Source organism: Microcaecilia unicolor, chromosome 2 (assembly GCF_901765095.1).
Source record: "Microcaecilia unicolor chromosome 2, aMicUni1.1, whole genome shotgun sequence".
In the NCBI taxonomy this organism is placed as follows: Eukaryota; Metazoa; Chordata; class Amphibia; order Gymnophiona; family Siphonopidae; genus Microcaecilia; species Microcaecilia unicolor.
Genome location: NC_044032.1, coordinates 585,407,076 through 585,427,133, shown reverse-complemented (window position 1 = coordinate 585,427,133; position 20,058 = coordinate 585,407,076). Strand labels below are relative to the sequence as shown.

At 40.0% G+C, this 20,058-nt stretch overlaps 1 protein-coding gene across 2 annotated transcripts in view; it reads right to left on the bottom strand.

Annotated features, from left to right (window-relative positions):
* Positions 1-737: 737 nt before the first annotated feature.
* SPATA4 (spermatogenesis associated 4) overlaps positions 738-20,058 on the bottom strand; it is an 88,053-nt gene continuing 68,732 nt past the window's right edge. For both annotated transcript variants that reach the window (XM_030191528.1, XM_030191529.1), the window contains 2 exons: positions 13,764-13,883; positions 738-3,298 (listed from right to left, as the gene is read on the bottom strand). In XM_030191528.1, coding sequence (XP_030047388.1) covers positions 3,165-3,298; positions 13,764-13,883 — 254 coding nt within the window. In that variant the 3' untranslated portion in view covers positions 738-3,164. The remainder of the gene's footprint in view (positions 3,299-13,763; positions 13,884-20,058) is intronic.

The window sequence follows — 20,058 nt, the reverse complement described above, 5'->3', positions numbered from 1 at the left end:
CAAGCTGAACAAACCAAATGCTAATGCACTGAAGAAAAAGCGCTGACAACAAAATAGAGATGAATGCAGGCAGAAATCCCTGATGAGGGAAGTAGACAAAAAGTATTATTTTGACAGAATCAGCAAGAAATACAAATCTGAGTCAAACCTGCCACTGAGGACTTCACCCCCATAGCTCAGCCTGCTCACAGAGGTATAGGCAATTCCTTCCTTGCTGACCAAGGAAGCAGTAGGTTTGGTTTCCCATCATTTTTTTTTCAGAGGGATGTCAGTATAGAGTGGGGAGGTGGATGCGGAGGCAGTGACCCAGAGATCTCTAGGTATGTCCTAAAGTTATAATGAGAATATTCCCTGCTCAGCTGGGAGTCAGTTGACCAACTAGACCAGGAGCTGTGGAGCACATCCACTTCCACCTGCTGGATACATAAAAATAATGAATTATTGGAACTGCACACAGGTCTTACAGAGCACAATTCTTTATTTTCTATCTTCACCTACTGGTTGATGGATATAACACCTGCAATTTCTGGAACAATTTGGAGGATGCTGTGGAATTTTTTCTTTTCATGGATAAAAACTATAGTTGCATGCAAACATGTTATGAATTACTAACTTCAGGTCAAAGTATTTCTTAAAACTAAAGCCATAAAAAGTGGTATATCAAATGAATGACCTGGATATCTATAAGATGTCAAAATTTGCAAGCCAAACACAATGAGACAAATATTTGAGACTGTACACCATGGTTTATTGTTCATCTGCTGAAGGTACTGGATTTATAATTAGTATTTAAGCAATGCATTAGAGATGAAGAAATCTTATCAGAATGAGGTAATTAAAACAGTGCAGTCATTTTAAGAGCTCACTGTGCTGTGTAGAGCATTGGTTATACTGGCGCCCCAGAATACTGTAGTATGGTATCCCAATTCCTCTTGCTGCACTACTCACTATGATTCAGCAAAATGCATTTGTGTTGCTCTCTGTGACTCTCTAGGGTTGTCTGAACTTATTGTATTAGTTCTTAGCCTGCTTTATGTAATAGGAAAAGTAGTCATTTAAAGGGTTCTAATTAACTACGTTGCATACAGAGTGCACATTAGGCAGTTCATTATACCAATGTTTCTCAAGCTGGACCTGAAGTATCCCCTTTCCAGTATGGTTTTCAAGATATTCATAATGAATATGCAGGAGACAGATGTGCATAAAATGGAGGCAATGCATGCAAATCTATTTTTTTGCATATTCATTGTGGAAATTATGAAAATCAGCCTGGCTAGGGGGGTAGTCCAGAACTAGCTCAAGCAAACACTGCAGTATACCAGGCTTGTCCAAATTCAATCCTCAAGGACTGCAACAATCCAGATTTTTATGATATCTCTAATGAATATACACAAGTGTGCATATGCAAATCTATCTACACTGTAAGAAAATCTCTCTCATGCATATTTATTATACAATACAAATATCAGGGTAAAAATATTACAATATAGTTGTACCACTTGCGTCAAACATACTCATTATAACTATAACTAATTGTACATCTTTATTATACCAAAACATTCCTCTAAACAATGAATAAAATCTATGACCCTTCTACACAGTGTTGCTCATAACTCAAACATATATCCACACAACATCACACACACATACTCTCATTAAGACAACAGCACTTTGTAGGGTCAGATCCCAACTGGATTGATAATGCTGGTGATTCTGGACTCATTTAAACAACAGTTCACTGTATGTGGTGAGAAGTGCTAGTGGAACGCCTTTGGAGAGAGTATGCTTCTAACAGCAATTCTTAAGTATTGACTTTCACTTTGCTCCACTGACTGGGTTGAGGAGTATGGATCGAAGATCTTGGTGATAAAATAATATGATACATCTGACAATGGGACAGTGAGATGGACGATACTCAAGATAAATACAGAGATGTTTACACATTGAGAAAGAGGATTTACGTGTTATTGTCCTAATGAGAGTATGTGTGTGTGATGATGTCTGGATATATGCTTGAATTATGAGTAACAATGTGTAGAAGGTTCATTGGTTTTATTTATTGTGTAGAGGAATGTTTTGATATAATAAAGATTTACAATTAGATAGTTGTTATAATGAGTATGTTTGATGCATATTCATTAGAGAGATCCTGAAAGTCTAGCTTGTTTGTGCCCTTGATAACTGAACTTGGACAAGCCTGCACTCCACCAACTGTTTGACCACAACTAGAACCCAGTAAGCCTGGAGGGGTTTGGAATCCATCCCTGCCCCCAAAGGAAAGGTTATATTTATGACAACAAAGTTAATTTAGAGTGTGTCAAACAATATGTTTTACTTAACATGTATCTTTCAGATTAGCATGGGAAATCATACTTTTGACAAAGAGAATGCACTAGGATCCTCTATGAGAAGAAACTAGTTTAAAACCTTTGTAGTTTTTTTATATGGTTACAAATTAGAGTTCTAAACAGGATTGCTAAGTTTACTACTGACAACTACTCATTTACATATAATTCATAATTTTTCATATAAAATTACATTATATTATTTTCTTCTAGATCACTTTTGCACTAACAGGTTGAAATTATCCTTAGGTGTAAATAAGCATATCATATTAGATTTCCTGATTCCCAAAAGATCTCCATTTCAATGTCAATCATACACTCCAGTCTTAGAGAATTATGCAAAACATTTTTGGATAATTCTAATATTGACTAATAAAAAGAACCGTCACTTGCAAAAAATGCCACATGCATGGAATGGTAGAAACCTTCTGAACAGTAAGGCCTATCCAGCTATCTCTGAAGGAAAACTGGAGAAATGTTGAACTTCGCTGAAAAAAAACAACTTGTCAAAATGAGAAAAGTAATCCGTATTATTTTTGCTGTTAAATTTTAATTACTTTCTCCATAAAGTAATCCCCTTCTGCAATCTGTTACTTAAAAATGCAATCTGATCACAAATTGTTACTCCATTAATGGTAACTTATCTACTGGCACACTAAGAACTCATTCAGAATATTAATTTTGTTCTTCAAAAGACAGAACAAAAGCACGCATTAGTAAATATAAAAAATAATAGTTAAACCCTTGCTTTTCATGAACACATATTATTGTAATATAACCATCCTTGCAAGATTCTAAGATCTTTTCAGTCTCTTCCTTTCAGTGATCAGTTACCCCTGTGACTGAACCACTTGGTACTAGATCAGCTGCCATATCACTTCTAGGAGCTTGTTTCACCTGAATTTCTTTAAAATGAATAGCTTCTTTGCTTATGGCTTCTGAAATTGATGAGCCTATAAAACAAAGCATGAAAACAGGAAATTGTGAACACAACCAGATACTTCACTAAATAATAAAATTAGGATATTAACAGTGCTTTTAATCTAGAAAAAAGGTGCCGGTATTCACGCAGAGCCAATCTTAAGGAGCGAGGTAACCAGAGCTTTTTTTCAGCCAGCACGGTATATGCAGTCATGTGACCCAGAATAGCTCTACCTGGAAGGTGGCTGCTTTGTGAGGTGGGTGGGGGAGAGGAAGAAAACAAGTTAGGAGATTTTGAGTGAGACATTTATTTTATTTTTTTTTTTTTGGGGGGGGGGGGGGGGGGGTGAGGAAAACAAGTTGGGTGATTTTGAGTGAGAAATGTAATGGAGTTGCTAGACCATTTTTTGGGAAGGCAGGAAAGCATGGTCTTTTTCTGCCACCATTTTTTCTCAGTGAATAATACATGAGCAGAAGCTGACACCCGTCCTACACAAAATAAAATACACCACCTTTCTGAAAATTTTAATAAATAATTAGTTGCTTTTTATTTTTTTTTTAATAGAACGAAAATAATAGATGCAAAACACCCTTTCATTTGATTTGTTGCTTGTTAATAAGGCCTAAAAGGTTTACAGGGCAATTTGATAACTAACCCCCAGATTCTATATAGTGTACCTTCAGATCTATAACAATGTGCGTAACTTAACAAGCTAATGAGTGCTAACACAGCACTTAACAAGCAATAATGAGCACTAATTGGCACTAATTTGAATTTACACACACAACTAGCTAGGCATATTCTGTAACAAAGTGCCCCAAACTTCTAAAAGGGGTGTGGTTATGGGTGTTTTAAAATTTACACATATAGTTGTAGAATATGGCCCAGTGCGCATAAATCTATGCGCCAGGATTTATGCCACATTTTCGTTGATGTAAATGGATGCTCGTAGCTTTAGGCACTGAGATATCAACTAAGATTATTCTATAATTGGTGCCTAAATCTAGACGCCGATTATAGAATAAGCTTAGTCAGTGCTGATTTTTTAGGCGCCATATATAGAATCTCCCCCTAAGTGTATGCAGTTACATGTTTTGCACAGGTTAAGCAGAACCTTAATTGTCACATGATCACAAGTGCACTATGAGCAACTCTATAAGGTAGCGCTTAAGTGTTATAGGGTGTAACTGTAATATGAGTATACCTGTGGGAGGAACACTAGCTTACACAAATACCCCCAAATTCTATATATGACACCTTAAGTTGTGTGCACTAATTTGCCAGCACAGCCAAACTGCTTGCACAACTTAATTGATTAACAAGCCAATCAGTGCTGATAATTGGTACTTCACCAATTAGCAGCACTAATTGGCTTTAATTAGTATTAATGTGCACAACTTTATAGGCGTATTCTATAATGCAATAGAAAAGGGGGTGGGTCCATGGGCATGGAATGGGCGAGTTGTGGGCATTTAAAAAAACTATGTGCACTATTATAGAATACAGCCGATCGGTGCCTAACTTAGGCGCAGGTATTTAGGCCTGGTTTTAGGTGGCCTAAGTTGGTATTTAGGCGCAAGAACATCGTATGAGCATATTTTATAAACTACATCTAACTTTAGGCATAGTTTATAGAATCACGCTAACCATGTGGTTTTACAGTGCCGATTTTTAAGGCGCCATATGTAGAATTTTCCCCATAACTTATAGAATACTATAAGTTATGTATGTTGCATGAAGCACTAAGGCACATTTATTTACACTTGTCATTGACATGGCATAAGTGTTCACACTTAAATATAAGTGCATCACTGCAGGTTTGCGCTAGTAATCTATAACAGCTTAGATGCGCCCAGATGTAGGCAGCACAATGGTGCATGCTCTGCACCAATTCTGTAACAACATCAAGACACCAAGTTATAGAATTGCCCATTTAGTGACCCTTTAGGTCTTCAATTAGTTAGAAGACAGTTCTAAGACTGAACAAATACTCTGACCCCTCTAACCTCTCAGCTTGACATTGTTGTTCTATTTGTAACTACCATGGGCTCCTCTAAGCAGCTATCTGTCTGAGAATATGAAAATGAAGATACTTCAGTTTTATAAAGAAGCGGAAGGCTATATCTTTTTAAATACTTCCAGCCAGCATTTTCAAATGCCAGAAATCCTTTTCTGAAATTAAAGATAGATGTAACTGTTGAAGTCAAAGCATTTGACCTTAAGGTCCCTTAGCACTTGGCTGGTTGCAGATGACCACATAACCAGTACACTGCTGTGAGTGCTATAGTGATGTCTCTACAGTGTGATATGGCTGTAATTGTATTTTCTTTTTGGCTTGGAGTGAATCAGAAGAATTTTACTTTGTTATTAGCAGTACAAGGCCACTCTGTGATATTTTTGGTTAGATTTTGTTAGGACGAACTTTTTGTATTAATCTACTGCTAATAAAACAAACCTACTTCGTGCCTTTGATCCCTGCCTGAGCTATATCACAATAAATTATTATCCCCCGGATTCTATATATGGTGCCCAAAGTTGCCCACACAACTTAATTGATCAATGTGCATACAATTTAATTGATCAAGCCCTTAATTAGCAATAATTGGGCACTTACAACCAATCAATCACTGTAGTTAATTCGCATCAATTAGAATTTGCGTCTGCAACTGGCTGCAAGCTATTCTATAAGGCTTGACGCCTAACTCACAGTGCTTATCTAAAAAGGGGGTGTGGCCAGGGATCGTGCCAGGGAGGTTTCAAAAAGTTGCATACAGAATTCGCCTAAAGCACACTTAAGTTGGGTGTCAGCATTTACACTTGCTTTTAGCAAGCATATAATGCCCAAAAGTTAAGTTCTGGATCCGCACTGAACGCTATTCTATAAAGGGTGCACTTCCTCTATAGAACAGTGCTTATTGCTCAATTTTTTCGGCATGCAGTTTTGGACATCATTTATTGAATTCCTTCCTATGTGCACAAAAATTTCTCTCTCAGCCTACTTATTGACAGACAAGGACAGGTGTAAATATTCTCTAGGCACAGCCACGCCTCCTTACAATCCGGTATGATGCAATGCACGAAGTAAAATAATTTGGTAAACTTACATCCCAAGAAGGTTAAGCTTGGCCTTTTGAAGGTACGGTAACTACTGGAGTTTTCTATATTGCTATTATTCTAAAATGATTCAAAGAGGTTTACATTAATAGAAGAGACTCCAATAATAAGGAGCGAACAATCTAACAAAATTACATATTAACTACGTTTATACATACAAAAAAAACAAAAACAAATTTAAAATCCAAACAGAACTTTAAATTAAAACAAAATTATTGTTCAAATAAATAGGTTTTTAACGTGCGAGCTTCAATTCCAAAGGTAGTTTGTACCATATTCTGGCCCCAACAAAAGGAAAAGAGGCCTCAAACAGATTTAAATCAGGTTTTTCTTCTTTACAAAAACATCCAACATCAGATTGGATGTTTTTTCAAAAAAGAAAAACCTAACTTCAGAGTTCTCAAAAAAGCCTAAGTTCTCTACAGACGGAAAAACCAGCAGCTCACATAAACCCTCAGAATTCAAACCAAATATTGATTTAAAAATCAAAGAAAGAATTTTTAAATCAATATATTTACTTATTGCTAACCAATGAAAATATTGAATACTAGGCACACTATCAAAGTGCCCACTAATTAATCTAATGACTGTGTTTTGCATCAGTTGTAAACATTTTAACCGCTTAACTGAAATATGAAAGTAAAGTGAATTGCAGTAATCCAGTTGTGGTAGCAGGACTGCTTGAGCAACGGATCTAAAATCTTCTTTGATTAATGAAGATCTTATTGCCTGTAGCTGTCAGCATAGGAGCCAACATTTCAAAATGATTGGGGAGTGCTGAATTTTTTATAGGTGGTGCATTCCCTCCCCCCTCCCCCCTGGTACCTTAACATCCTGTCTGCTACAGTCTTCACCTGGGCAGTGACAGCGCAACTCAAAGGCTGCCTGCAACCTGCACCAGGACTTCTTCCCTGAACAGTCCCCCTCCTCAGTCCCCCTGTACTGTGCAAATATAAGGAGATGCAAATTTCAAAAACTAACATATTTCATTCACTATACTATAGGTTAACAAATACAAATAAAACAAAAAATGGAAAATATGATAATTTTATTGGACTAAATATTTTTCAATTAGCTTTCAGAGGCCAAAACCTCTTTCCTCAGGTCAGGACATTATACTGCTGTTACGGTATTCTGTTCTGACATGGGAAAGGAGGGTTTGGTCTCCAAACATTACTCAAAAATGTATTAAAATTAGTACAATAGATATATTACCTTATTTCCATTTTCTGTATTTATTAACACAGCTACCATACTACTTTATACTAAACTAAAAATAAAATTCATTTTTTCCCACCTTTGTTGTCTGGCCGTTTACTGTTTTTAATTGTGTTGGTCTCAGTCTCTTGTTTCTTCTTTCCTCGATCTTAACTCTCCCCCCTTTCCATCCAGCATCTACCCCCTCTCTCTCCCCCTTCCATCCAGCGTCTATTTTCTCCTTCCATGTGTAGTTTCCTTTTCCCTCATCTCAGTCAGTATGCATTTCCTTCCTCTTTCTTCCCTCCCCTCCATCCATATGCATCTCCTTCCTCTCTCTTCCCTCTCCTCCATCCATGTCAAGCATTTTTCCTCTATCCCTCCATCCATGTCCAGCATTTCTCCTCTCTCTCCGCCCCCTCCATCCATGTTCATCTGACTTCCTCTCTCTTCCCTCCCCTCCATCCATGTCCCGCATTTCTCCTGTCCCCTCCATGTGCATCTACTTCCTATGTCTTTCCTCCACTCCATATCCAGTCCAGCATTTCTCCTCTCCCCTCCATGTGCATCTACTTCCTCTGTCTTTCCTCCACTCCATGTCCAGTCCAGCATTTCTCCTGTCCCCTCCATGTGCATCTTCTTCCTCTGTCTTTCCTCTACTCCATGTCCAGTCCAGCATTTCTCCTTTCTCCCCTCCATGTGCATCTACTTCCTCTGTCTTTCCTCCACTCCATGTCCAGTCCAGCATTTCTCCTTTCTCCCCTGCCCTCCATCCATGTGCATCTCCTTCCTGTCTTCCCTAGCCTCCATTCATGTCCAGTATTTCTCCTGCCCTCCCCTCCATCCATGCACAGCAACTCTCCTCTCTCCCCTGCCCTCCATCCATCCATGCCCAGCAACTCTCCTCTCCCTGCCCTCTCCTCCATCCATATCCAGCAATTCTCCTCTCTCCCCTGTCCTCCCCTCCATGTCCAGCGATTTCTCCTCTCTCCCCTCATCTATTTCCAGCGATTTTTTATCTCTCCCTTGCCCTCTCCTCCCTCTCTCTATCCATCCATGTCCAACAAGTCTCCTCTCTCCCCTGCCCTCCCCTCCGCTTCCCGCCATGTCCAGTAATTTGCCCCAAATGTCACCACCTGCCCATTTTCAGCCCCCCCCCCCGAGTTCCAGTCCCAACCCTAGCCCGATCTCTTCTCCCACAACACCCCTCCGTCCTCACCTTCCTGCTGCCCAGAATTTAAAACTCATTTTACCTCAGGTCCTGGCAGCAGTGAAAGGCGAGCAGGCTCGCCTTCAGCCTTCCCTTCTCTCTCAGCTCTGGTCCCCGCCCTCATTTCAGACAGAGGACTGTTGAGGGAGAAGAGGGCAGGCAGATGACTTCCGACGGCTCGTTCAAATATGGGGGGTACTCAAGCACCCACAGCACCCACCAAGTCAGCACCTATGGCTGTCAGAACTTGAAAAGAAAAATCTTCTACTATGGGCATTAATCTGTTTTTCAAAAGACAGAGTAGAATCTACAATTACACCCTGCACTCTGGAATGGTCCTCAATATATTTAGCTCCTCCCCTGAAGACAATGTAACTATTGTATTTAGCAATTTAACTAAATCTCTGAACCAAAGTGCCTTCATCTTTTGTTTATTCAACTTATTATCCGTAGCCCAATTATCTATCAAAGAGCTACAATATTCGATAGAATTTAAAGTACTATCCAAACTAGGCAAAGCAGTACCCAAAAGAAATATATCATCTGCATAAGATATTATACAAATTTTGTCACCAAAAAGCAATCTCACACACACACAGCAGATGATGGCAGATAAAGGAGCTCAAGTATACATTAAACAGAGAGGGAGACAGTGGAGAGCCCTGAGGAACTAGGCAACCAGGGATCCAACTAGAAGATCTTCCACTCCTTCCCTTAATACTGTAAGATCTATTCTTTAGAAATTGTTCAAACCATCCAAGTACTGATCCAGAAATACCCAATTCATTTAAGAAGAACTGATCAACAGCGTCAAATGCCACTGATATGTCAAACTGTAACAAAAAAGCTTGTTTTCCTGCACTAAGAATATTTCTTATTTTTGTAGAAGTTTTTCTGTACCGTGTTGTGGTCTAAAACCATGTTATATTTTATGAAATATACTAGTAAAAAATGCCTGTTTCAAAAGGGAAGGAAATGGGTGCTAGCAAGGCCATCCCCCACCCTCCCTCGCTGTTTCAGACTCTGCCCTCCCTCTGTTTTCACCCCCCCTTCAGCGACACTGTCGAACCCCCCCCTCTCGGCGAAAACCGTCCCCCGCCGCCGTCCAGTACCTGTGCTGATGGGGGACCCCAACCCCCATCAGCCGAAGTCCTGTGCTGGCCTTCGCGGCGTTGCTTCTTCAATGATTTTGTGTTCAAGTTCCTCTGCGTGCGTCTGATGTCAGCATAGGTACTGGATGGCAGCGGGGGACGGTTTTCGCCGAGAAAGGGGGGTTCGACAGTGTCGTGGAAGGGGGGTCCAATGGGCCATAACGCGGGGGGGGGGGGGGTTGTTGTAATCGGAGGGAGGGCGGAGTGTGGAACTCGGTGGGCGAGCGGGGGGTCTGTGTTGCCCCGCTCCCTGCCACTTGCTCCGAAGTGGCAGGGAGCGGCGCAATGACAGCTGATTCCAAGGCAGGGGGAGGAGTAGCTACTCCTCCCCTTGCTTTGGTATCAGCTGTCACTGACGTCAGTGTGTGCCTGCCTAGCAGACCACCTCCGAGGGAGGCACTGTCCCAGGCACATTCGAACGTTGGAGGTGAGAATTATTATATAGGATTACAGGTCTCCAGAAATTTTTGAAATTGTTCATTCACTAAGAACTCCAAAAGTTTAGCCATCCAGGGAATACTTATGAAAGGACGATAATTTTCAATTCTAGTGAAGTTCTGACTAAAGGATTTCGGCAAAGGAGTTAAAATAATTTCAGATAATGATTGTGGATAATTACCTTCTATCAGCAACCCATTAAAAAATTTTATCAGCCAGTGAAGGACTTGTACTGGGACATCACTTAACAGATAAGATGGACATGTATCTAATTTACAACACAACTTTGATAGTCTAAAGGACGGCCTGATTTTATTTACTTTATCCTGAACATACACTGCTAAATTTTCTGCAATAGGTTGAAAAAATTTAGAAACTGTAAGTACAGAATCAGTATTGGTTAGTTTCTCAAAAATTTTAAAAAGAAGTTTACAAGAATTTCCAGATATCCTAATTTCTTGGCTATAATAGACCTTTTTAGTGTCACATCACCCTTTTTCTTCCATGCCCAATCTACAAGTTCTTTTCAACAATGCAAGATACTTGCTATACCAAGGGTTCCTTAGTAACCTGGGCTTTTTTTCCCTTCAGGAGTTGCCAATATCTCTAGAATTTTGAGTCCTCCCAAACATTTAGATTAAAATTGTGTTCCTCCTTACAAATTTCAGAAGAGATTTCATTCCAGACTTTTGAAGTATCAACCCCCATCCTCTGCACCTTTTTGGGATTATCACTTACTTGTTTTGCTTGTACATTTAAAAAAAAAAAAAACTTTAGATTAGGTTACAACTGACTAATGTGATAGTTGTTTCTCCAATCCAGAAGTCTTCTGGAGCCCACCTTATTTACAGGTGGTACAAAGAACAGAGACCACCGCATTCTTATCTATGCCCCTTGACATCTATCATGGATTGGCACTGCCATGAATTTCTAGGGGGGGGGGGAATGAACAGGGGGTGTTTAAGGAACTAGAGAATGTCCAACAAATCTGCCTCATTCTCCTTCTCTAAAGGACATGGGTTACTTTTTGCCTCAACTTTGAGAAAACATGCAGAAAAGACACGCTTGGGCTTTCTTCTTTCCCATAGAAGAGAAGGGCTAGAGGGGAGACCTGTAGATTCCTTTCAACCAGAGTAGTCTTCAGATCTATAGTCATAATCTGTGTTATAATACTGCTCTGGTGGAGATGGCTGGTAATAGAAGCTTCAGGAAGAATTTCCATGGACTGCTGAGCCTAAACTCCAATGCATAATGTCATCTCAGTGACACTTCCACCCCAGATACACTGGAGATGGCCCTCAGAACTGGAGATTCCAACACCAGTGCTGTTCAAATCACTAACATCAATGTAATAGCTCCAGACGCTACCAAAGAAATGTTGTACTTATTAGATCCTTCTGTCTAGCTTCTCCTTAAACACTGCCGATACTAAAAGCTGCAGGAGGAGAGATGATATCTTCCTGAGTCTCTTGAGCTATATCAGTGGCTGTGCTCTAAGTCCTCAAAACTCGTGTGAACCCTGAGATTTGCACAAGGACAGGCAGTCCTTTTGGCAGAGGTGACTTGGAGGAAAAACGGCTCTAGCTAAGTTCTCTGTGTTCTCAGCACCATGTGTTGATAGTGACAGATGACAGATTCTTCACCTTCCCTCTGTGTCTTCAATGAAATTAAATACTTTGTGTACATCAGGCAAGACTTTGATGATGCTTTTGTCTCCACAGCTTCTACTGGGGCAAAACTGAGGAAGAGCAATGCTTTCTCAACGCAAATGCATCACCAATGTCAAATTCTCAAAGTAAATGCATCACCAATGTCTAATAACTTCGGAGTTCTTTTAGATTTATGCCATCAATACAGATGGATCTAGATTAGATTTAAGGAAGCCAAAAATCATTTCCATACACTCTTGAAGGTTAGAAAGAGCCTTAGGAATCATTACCTGGCATAGTGAGGGAAAATGTGCGTAGGCCCGGAATAGGGGAGACATACTTCATGGATATCAATGTCAGACATCAGGCTCACCAGTCTGTAATTTCCCAGATTACCCCTTGTACTATCTCCATTAAAATATCATTTCTGTCATGAGTAGCACCCTCACGCCTTCCTCAAGGGGTCTTTTACAAAAGGCACACTAGCGTTTTTAGTGCATGCTAATGATTAGCACACGCTAAACTCTAGAGACCTCCACAGGAATATATGGTTGTCTTTAACGTTTAAGTGTGCGCTGAAAACGCTAGCACGTCTTTCTAAAAGGGGCCCTCAGTAAAGAATGAAGCAAACAACTTTACGCTATGGCCTTGTCCTCCCTAAGTACCCTTCATCCTTCATAGGCTTCTTCCTTCAAATGTACCTGAAAAAAAGATTTTAGCATGGTTTTTGCCTCTACAGCAAGCTCCCTTATCAAATTCTTTTTGCATTCCCTATATGCTATAACAGTAGATTTCCTTAGTACCTCTCTCCAATTATAAAGTCACATTTAATCATGTTATGACCATTATTACCAAGAGCCCCGACAAAGTTACATCTTCTGCCAAATCCAGTGTTCCAGTAAGGACTAGGTCTAAAACAGCTCCCCTTCTCTCTTTGAATTGTGTCATACAAAATGTAATAGAACAAAAAGTAGGGGTGGACCAACGGACACAGTATGAGGAAACTTAAAGGACTCCTTCCTGATGCAGTTGTTCACCCCAAAATACAGCACCATTGAGTCCTGTTTTTGAGTTCTTTAGTTAATTGGGACCTATAGCATAGGCCCCCTAAAGTGACAATAAACATTGTGTATTTTCAATTTGTGGAGAAATTGCCCTTGGTGGTACCTTTTTATACTAGGCTTCCTCATATTGTGTCCATTGGTCTACCCCTACTTTTTGTGCTGTTGAGTTTATTTTGTAAGGTAACCCTTCTCATATTTTTCTGTGAGATTCAAAATATAAACATAACTATTTCCTTGGCCTGCTGCTTTTAAGTAAACGGGTTAGGAAATAGTTAACGGGTAAGAAAAACAAAAATATGTAATAGCCTCCTTTTGAGTGATGATTTATATTTAATTCCTGAGGCGATATTAATATTTAAAGCTTTTAAAAGCTCTTCCCATATAGTCACATCCACCATTATGAATCCAAGCCAAATGGATGATGATGGGCTGACTCTCATGAGAACCTCATGCATGCATCATACTAATATTTGTACAACACCGATGCAGAACAGTAGAATCAAATGTGATTTTTTTTTTAAATAAAATGTTGGCAATAAAGGACACCTGAAAAAAAAATTTAGATGGATGTTTTTAATCAAAAACAGACCAACTCATACTTTGAGAAATCTAGTTTGTACTGCTACTTTAGAATATTATTAACTTTACTTAGAAAATCCTAATGAATTCTTACCTGATAGTGACATCTTGGAACGCTTTTGTTTAAGTAGATTGGACAGCTTTTCCATTGTACTTGGAGAAGGCAAAAGTCGAACAGCAAGCTCCCCTAAGGTTGGTTTAAGGTCAAATCGTTCTTTGGGGGGGGAAAAGAGAGAGAGAGAGAGAGACAAAATGTTATCAGGGTAGTTCAGCAATTCATAATATCCTTTAACTTATACATGCCTTCATATCTTTACAACTAAATTTATTAGGCCAATATTCAATGGCAGCTTATTCATCTAATAATTTACTAGTTACCTTAGACCTGACATTCCTACAACCCATCTTAAACAGAGAATCTTAACTAGCACTAGACAGTTCAAGTTTGAGCATGCCCCTATCAGATCTATTCCCCTTTCCCTTCTTTCTAACCAGTTACATTTTGTCCAGACAAAAAATTCAGTGCTGTATGGGGTGAGATTTTTAAAGTTCACAACTTGTCTGTATAACTCCCAAGTTACCATGACAAATTACAATTTTTTCAACAGATTTATATAAGCAAAAGAAAGAAAAATCCTGGATGCCTGGTCTCATAAGATATTCAGATTTCACTGCTGATGCCTGCCTGACATGGCCTCCTGCAGACTGATTCCACATAGCACCTCTAGGCAGCATACTTTCCTATCAAAGAAACATGGCCTGATTATCACTGGAATATGAGGCAATACCGTTGTTAAAGTAAATTAACATCAGATGCGGCCAGACTGCCAGCAGTGGAAGAGGTGGTGCTAGTATAGCCAGAAAACCACTGACTGCTAGAGAACAAGGTGCAGCAGTGAGCCAGTGTGGGCATACTAACCTGTGAGATGTAAGGGAGAGATACAAAGCAAGTTGAAGACAGAGGAAGAGGCTGGGAAGGGAAAGAAGAAAGGTGAGGGGGAATGGAAAGAGAAAAGACTTTAGGAATAGAAATCTTGGGGGGGGGGGGGAAACAGCTTGTATATTAAAAAAAAAAAAAAAAGAGAGAGAGCGAAAGAAAAAATAAGAGTAAAATAATCTTCCTCTAGCAGACAGCATCCTACAAATTCTACCTGGTGCCTAAACTTTTTAAATATTTTCCACTCCTACACACATGCATGAAACAATACCTTAATGGTATAACTGTATATTTTAGTATATCCCACAAAGTTCAGCACAGTTTCTCAATGGTGGCGGGGGAGAATATCTTAAAGTTGAATGTACTGAGTTAAATGTTGGTTTAATCACAAACTGATAATAAATGTGGCAGTATTGAAATGATTTATAGTAGTAGTAGGGCAGACTAGATGGATGAAAAAAAGTATTCTGGGTATAAAAATTAGCACTGTGCTTTGTTCTCTTAATACTTTCATGTAGCAGGAAAACCTTAGGAAATTGGAAGACTGGGCACCCAAATAGCAGATGAAATTTAATGTGGACACATGAAAAGTGATGTCCATTGGGAAGAATAACCCAAATCATAGTTACCCGATGCTAAGGTCCACCTTGGGGGATCAGAACCCAAGAAAAAGATGTAGGTGTCGTTGTAGACAATACACTTAAATCTTCTGCCCAGTGTGTAGCGGCAGCCAAAAAAGCAAACAGAATGCTAAGATTTATTAAGAAAGGGATGGTAAATAAGGCCAAGAAAACTATAATGCGTCTGTTTTTATCCACATTCAGTTCTGATTGCCATATCTCAAAAAGGATACAGCAGATTTAGAAAAGGTTCAATGAAGAGTGACCAAAATGATAAAGGGGATGAAACTCCTCTCATTTGAAGAAAGGCTAAAGAGATCAGGGCTCTTCAGCTTGGAAAACAGATGGATGAGGGGAGATATGATTGAGGTCTACAAAATCCTGAGTGGTGTAGAGCAAGTAGAAGTGAATCCATTTTTCACTCTTTCAAAAAGTACAAAGACTAGGGGACACTCAATGAAATTACATTGAAATACTTTTAAAACAAATAGCTGGAAATATTTTTTCAATCAAAGAATAGTTAAGCTCTGGAACTTGTTGCTGGAGGATGTGGTAACAGCGTATCTGGGTTTAAAAAAGATTTTGAGAAGTTCCTGGAGGAAAAGTCCATAGTCTGTCATTGAGATGGACATGAAGGAAACTGCTGCTTGCTCAAGGATGAGAGCACGAAATGTTGCTATTGGGTTTCTCCCAGGTACTTGTGACCAATGTTTCCTCTAAGGAGTGGTCTGATACGTGGAATTTTTTTTTTTTTTTTTTGAGCAACAAGTTTTAAAAACCAACAATTTTTGAGTGCCAGTAGTAGCAATGCATTTCTATATATAGCACAAAAAAAACAAACCTTTTTGTGAGCAGCCATGTAAAATCTATGAGTGACACTCCTAAAATTTACGAGCAATTGCTCATGCGCTCCGCTTAGAGGGAACACTGCTTGTGACCTGGATTGGCCACTGCTGGAAGCAGGATACTGGGCTAGATGGACCATTGGTTTGACCAGTATGGTTATTCTTATGGAGTGGAGGAGTAGCCTAGTGGTTAGTGCAGCGGACTTTGATCCTGGGGAACTGGGTTCAATTCCCACTGCAGCTCCTTGTGACTGTGGGCAAGTCACAACCCTCCATTGCCCCAGGTACAAAATAAGTACCTGTATATATGTAAACCGCTTTGAATGTAGTTGCAATATACCACAGAAAGGTGGTGTATCAAGTCCCATTTCCCTTATGTACAGTCTTGTCTTGATCTGGTATCTTCCTAGCTTGTCAATCGCCTTGACCTCAACCACTGGAGAATTATCCTACCCATTTTGTTATCCGAGTATAAACGGGAAAACAATTATTTTAGTTGATCACTAAAGGCCTCTTTTACAAAGCTGCACTATTGATTCTCGGTGTGGCAGATGGGAGAAAGCCCATTCAATTACTATGGGCTTCCTCATTTGCCGCGCAAGAATCACTAGTGCGGCTTTGTAAAAGAAGCCCTAAGTATTTAGGGTTAATCTTCAATCAAAAGCTTTCTTTTGACATTCAGATTTCCCCCATAATCAATAGGGCATTTTATGTTCTCCGTCAATTTAGGGCAGTTATCCCCTTCTTGGATCAATCCTCAAAAGCAGAGTCTTTTGTGTGTTTTGGTGGCATCATGCTTAATTTTAACAGTGTATGCTGGTCTGCCCTCTTGACTGCTCAAACAGTTACAATCTGTACAAAACACTGTTGTCAGGATCTTCTGTTCTGCTTCACAATTTGATCACATTACTCCCCTTCCTGCCCACCAACATTGGCTTCCAATTACAGACCTGCATGGAAACAGGGTTTACGGGGATGGAAGTAGTTCTGTTGTGGTTCCTGCAGGGACGGAAGCAGTTCCTGCGAGGTTCCCGTGGGAACGGAAACAATTCCTACAGGGTTCCAGTAGAAGTGTAAGCTGCAACTGCGGCAGCCTCTCATCTACCGAGTATCAAGTTCTTAGAGTGCTGTCTCCTCCTCCTCCTTGCTTTAACAGCACAGATGAGGAAAGTCTTCTGTTAAGATGGTAGAGACACAAATTCAGAAAGGCGTGGGATGAGCACAGAGGATCTCTAATTAGAAAATGGAAGTTATAAAAAACCTAAACATAAATGGCTGCATGTGTGTGGATGTGTCGAACTAGGTCCGATACCGGGCAGACTTGTATAGTCTATGTTTCATATATGGCACTCTGGTTTAGGATGGGCTGGAAAGGGCTTACACAGCAACTTCAGTGGCTGGAACATGAGGAGAGTGCTGGACAGACTTTTACGGTCTGTGTCCCTTAAACGAGAAGACGGGAAAGGGCTCTGATGCCAATTCCAGCAGTTGGAACATAAGGATAGGGCTGGGTGGACTTCTATGGTCTATGTAACAGAAATGCCAAAGAAAGACCATAATGAAGTATATAATATCATGTTCATTGTTGATTTAATCATGAATTGATAATCAGCGTGATTATTGGGCAGACTGGATGGACCGTTCAGGTCTTTATCTGCCGTCACTTACTATGTTACTATTAATCCTCTCTGCACCCGGGCTGATGCACAGACCTCAGCTCTGACACCAGCATCAGATGTCATCTGACCTACTGGCGCATGCATGTAACGACCTCTCAGCACACTATGCCAGTGAATCAGAGACAAGTCTTACATGTACGCACTAGAGTGTTCTAAGTTACAACTTCCGTTCCTTCCTTGCCTGCAGTGCTGCGGTTCAAAACCAGAGGCCGAGAAAGCCGACCGGAATTTTATTTTTATGCACTATTAAATTGTTGCGGGACTGGGTGGGGACAAGTTAAGATTAAGATTTCTGTCCCGGTGCAACTCTCTACTTCCAATACACTATTGGATTAAATTTAAATAATACTTGCTCATAAAGCATTACACACTGGCACACATTGAGGGGCAGAATCGATCCAAGATGGTGGCATCTAGCTAGGACGCTGTAGGTCCTAGATCCATTTCCTATTGAATATGCCTAAACGCCGTGGTAAAGTGTCTGCAAAAACTCCCCAGATGCCTACCACTTTACCTTTGGGTCCAATGGATCGTTTTCTTGGACCTTCACCACAGCGAGAAACAGGCGCCGGGAGCGGCTCCATGGTGAGGACCGACGGAATGGAGGAAATGTCGGCCCACACCGGACTCGATGTTATGCTGAGCCCCGACGTGCGTACTCCGCCTCCACAGCCCCAGTGGACCAGCTCTCCCTCCATAGAGGCGATGGGGCCTACGACGCAAATCGCCAAGGGCCCCGACGCTGGAGGAGTGGTTGGCGATCCACCGGAGAGACAAGATGTGGTGGAAGCATTGGAGCTGCACGGAACAAGCGGCCCTGGAGAAATTGTGGAGGACCAAGGCTCTGAACAGGTTGAGACCCAGGAACCTCAGGTGGGTGAGCTCCCGGAGTTCATGAGAAAGCCAACAGAGGTAACATTAGAATCGCAATGGGACTTGATTTCTCAGTCCCGTAAGTTTTTTCTTCAACGGTCTAACAAACAGTTTTTACAAATTACAACTTTGGAAAAAAGATTAGATGATAATGCAGATATATTGATAAAACGAGTGGAAAAAGTGGAGAGTAAAATGGTTCATTTAGAGACGGTACAACCTACTTTAATTAAAGACATTACAAATTTGAGATATAGATCTAAACTACATGACAATTATATGAGAATACAAAACTTAAGATTTGTTAATTTTCCTAAACTGAAACTTGTGACACTGATTGAAATGCTTAAAAGATATTTAAAGGAAAATCTAGAGATCCCTGATCAATTACCACCATTTACTCAAGCATATTACCTTCCTCAATGAACGTCAATTGAACAACAGGAAAGGAGCCTAACCAATCTTACAGATTTCCTGGAATCTTCGGATTCAGAACAAGCTACTGTGGCTACTTTGGTGGTCACAGTGGCTTTATTACCTGATAAAAACTGGCTCTTCCGTTTGTTTTTTAAAAATAAAGAAAAACTTTTCCTAGGAAAAAAGATATTACTGTTCCCTGATGTATGTAGACAAACTCAGACTAAGAGAAAACAATTTTTGTTGCTGAAATCGGCGGTCCTTGCACTTGGTGGCTCATTCTACTTAAGGTTTCCTTGCAAATATATTGTGAAGTATAATACTATTAAATATGTTTTCCTGGAACCTCAGCAATTATCAGCTTTCATAGCCTCAAAACAAACGGAAGGAGCACAAAAGAAAATTGATCACTGTTGTCCTAGCTAAATTTAAATAATTTTGAATTGTTTTTTTTTTTTTTTAATTTTGTAAAGTTTATTGAACAAACCTTATAAGAGTTACATTACAATGTCTCATCCTAAATTCTGGTGACAACCATCATTCCCTCATCTGAACCTCAGAATACAAACATATATACAATAAAGAATGTCCCCTCCTATGTCTCCTCCATTTTCTCCCACCCTATTTTAATCCTCCCTCCCCCCCATTCCCACTTCCTTGGTCCCTTTCATTCCCAGCTTCCCCTCCCCAAATTTTGAATTGTTTATTGTTTATTTGAAACCTCTATTTGAACTCTTGGATCAAGATTAATGTGGACCTGAGCAACTTAAATAATTTATGTTATATATTTGAATATATTTCTCTTTGTTCAATTGAAATAATGCTTTCTATATCAAGTGTATTTCCTTGATGTAAATTTGAAATTATAAATAAATAAATAAATTTAAAAAAGGGACAGAATCGAATGGCGCCGGCGAAATAGTTCGCCGGCAATCTATTTTGGCGGCGGCACAACAGCTGGCCGGAACCGTATTATCGAAAAAGATGGCCGGCCATCTTTTTTGTTGATAATACGGTT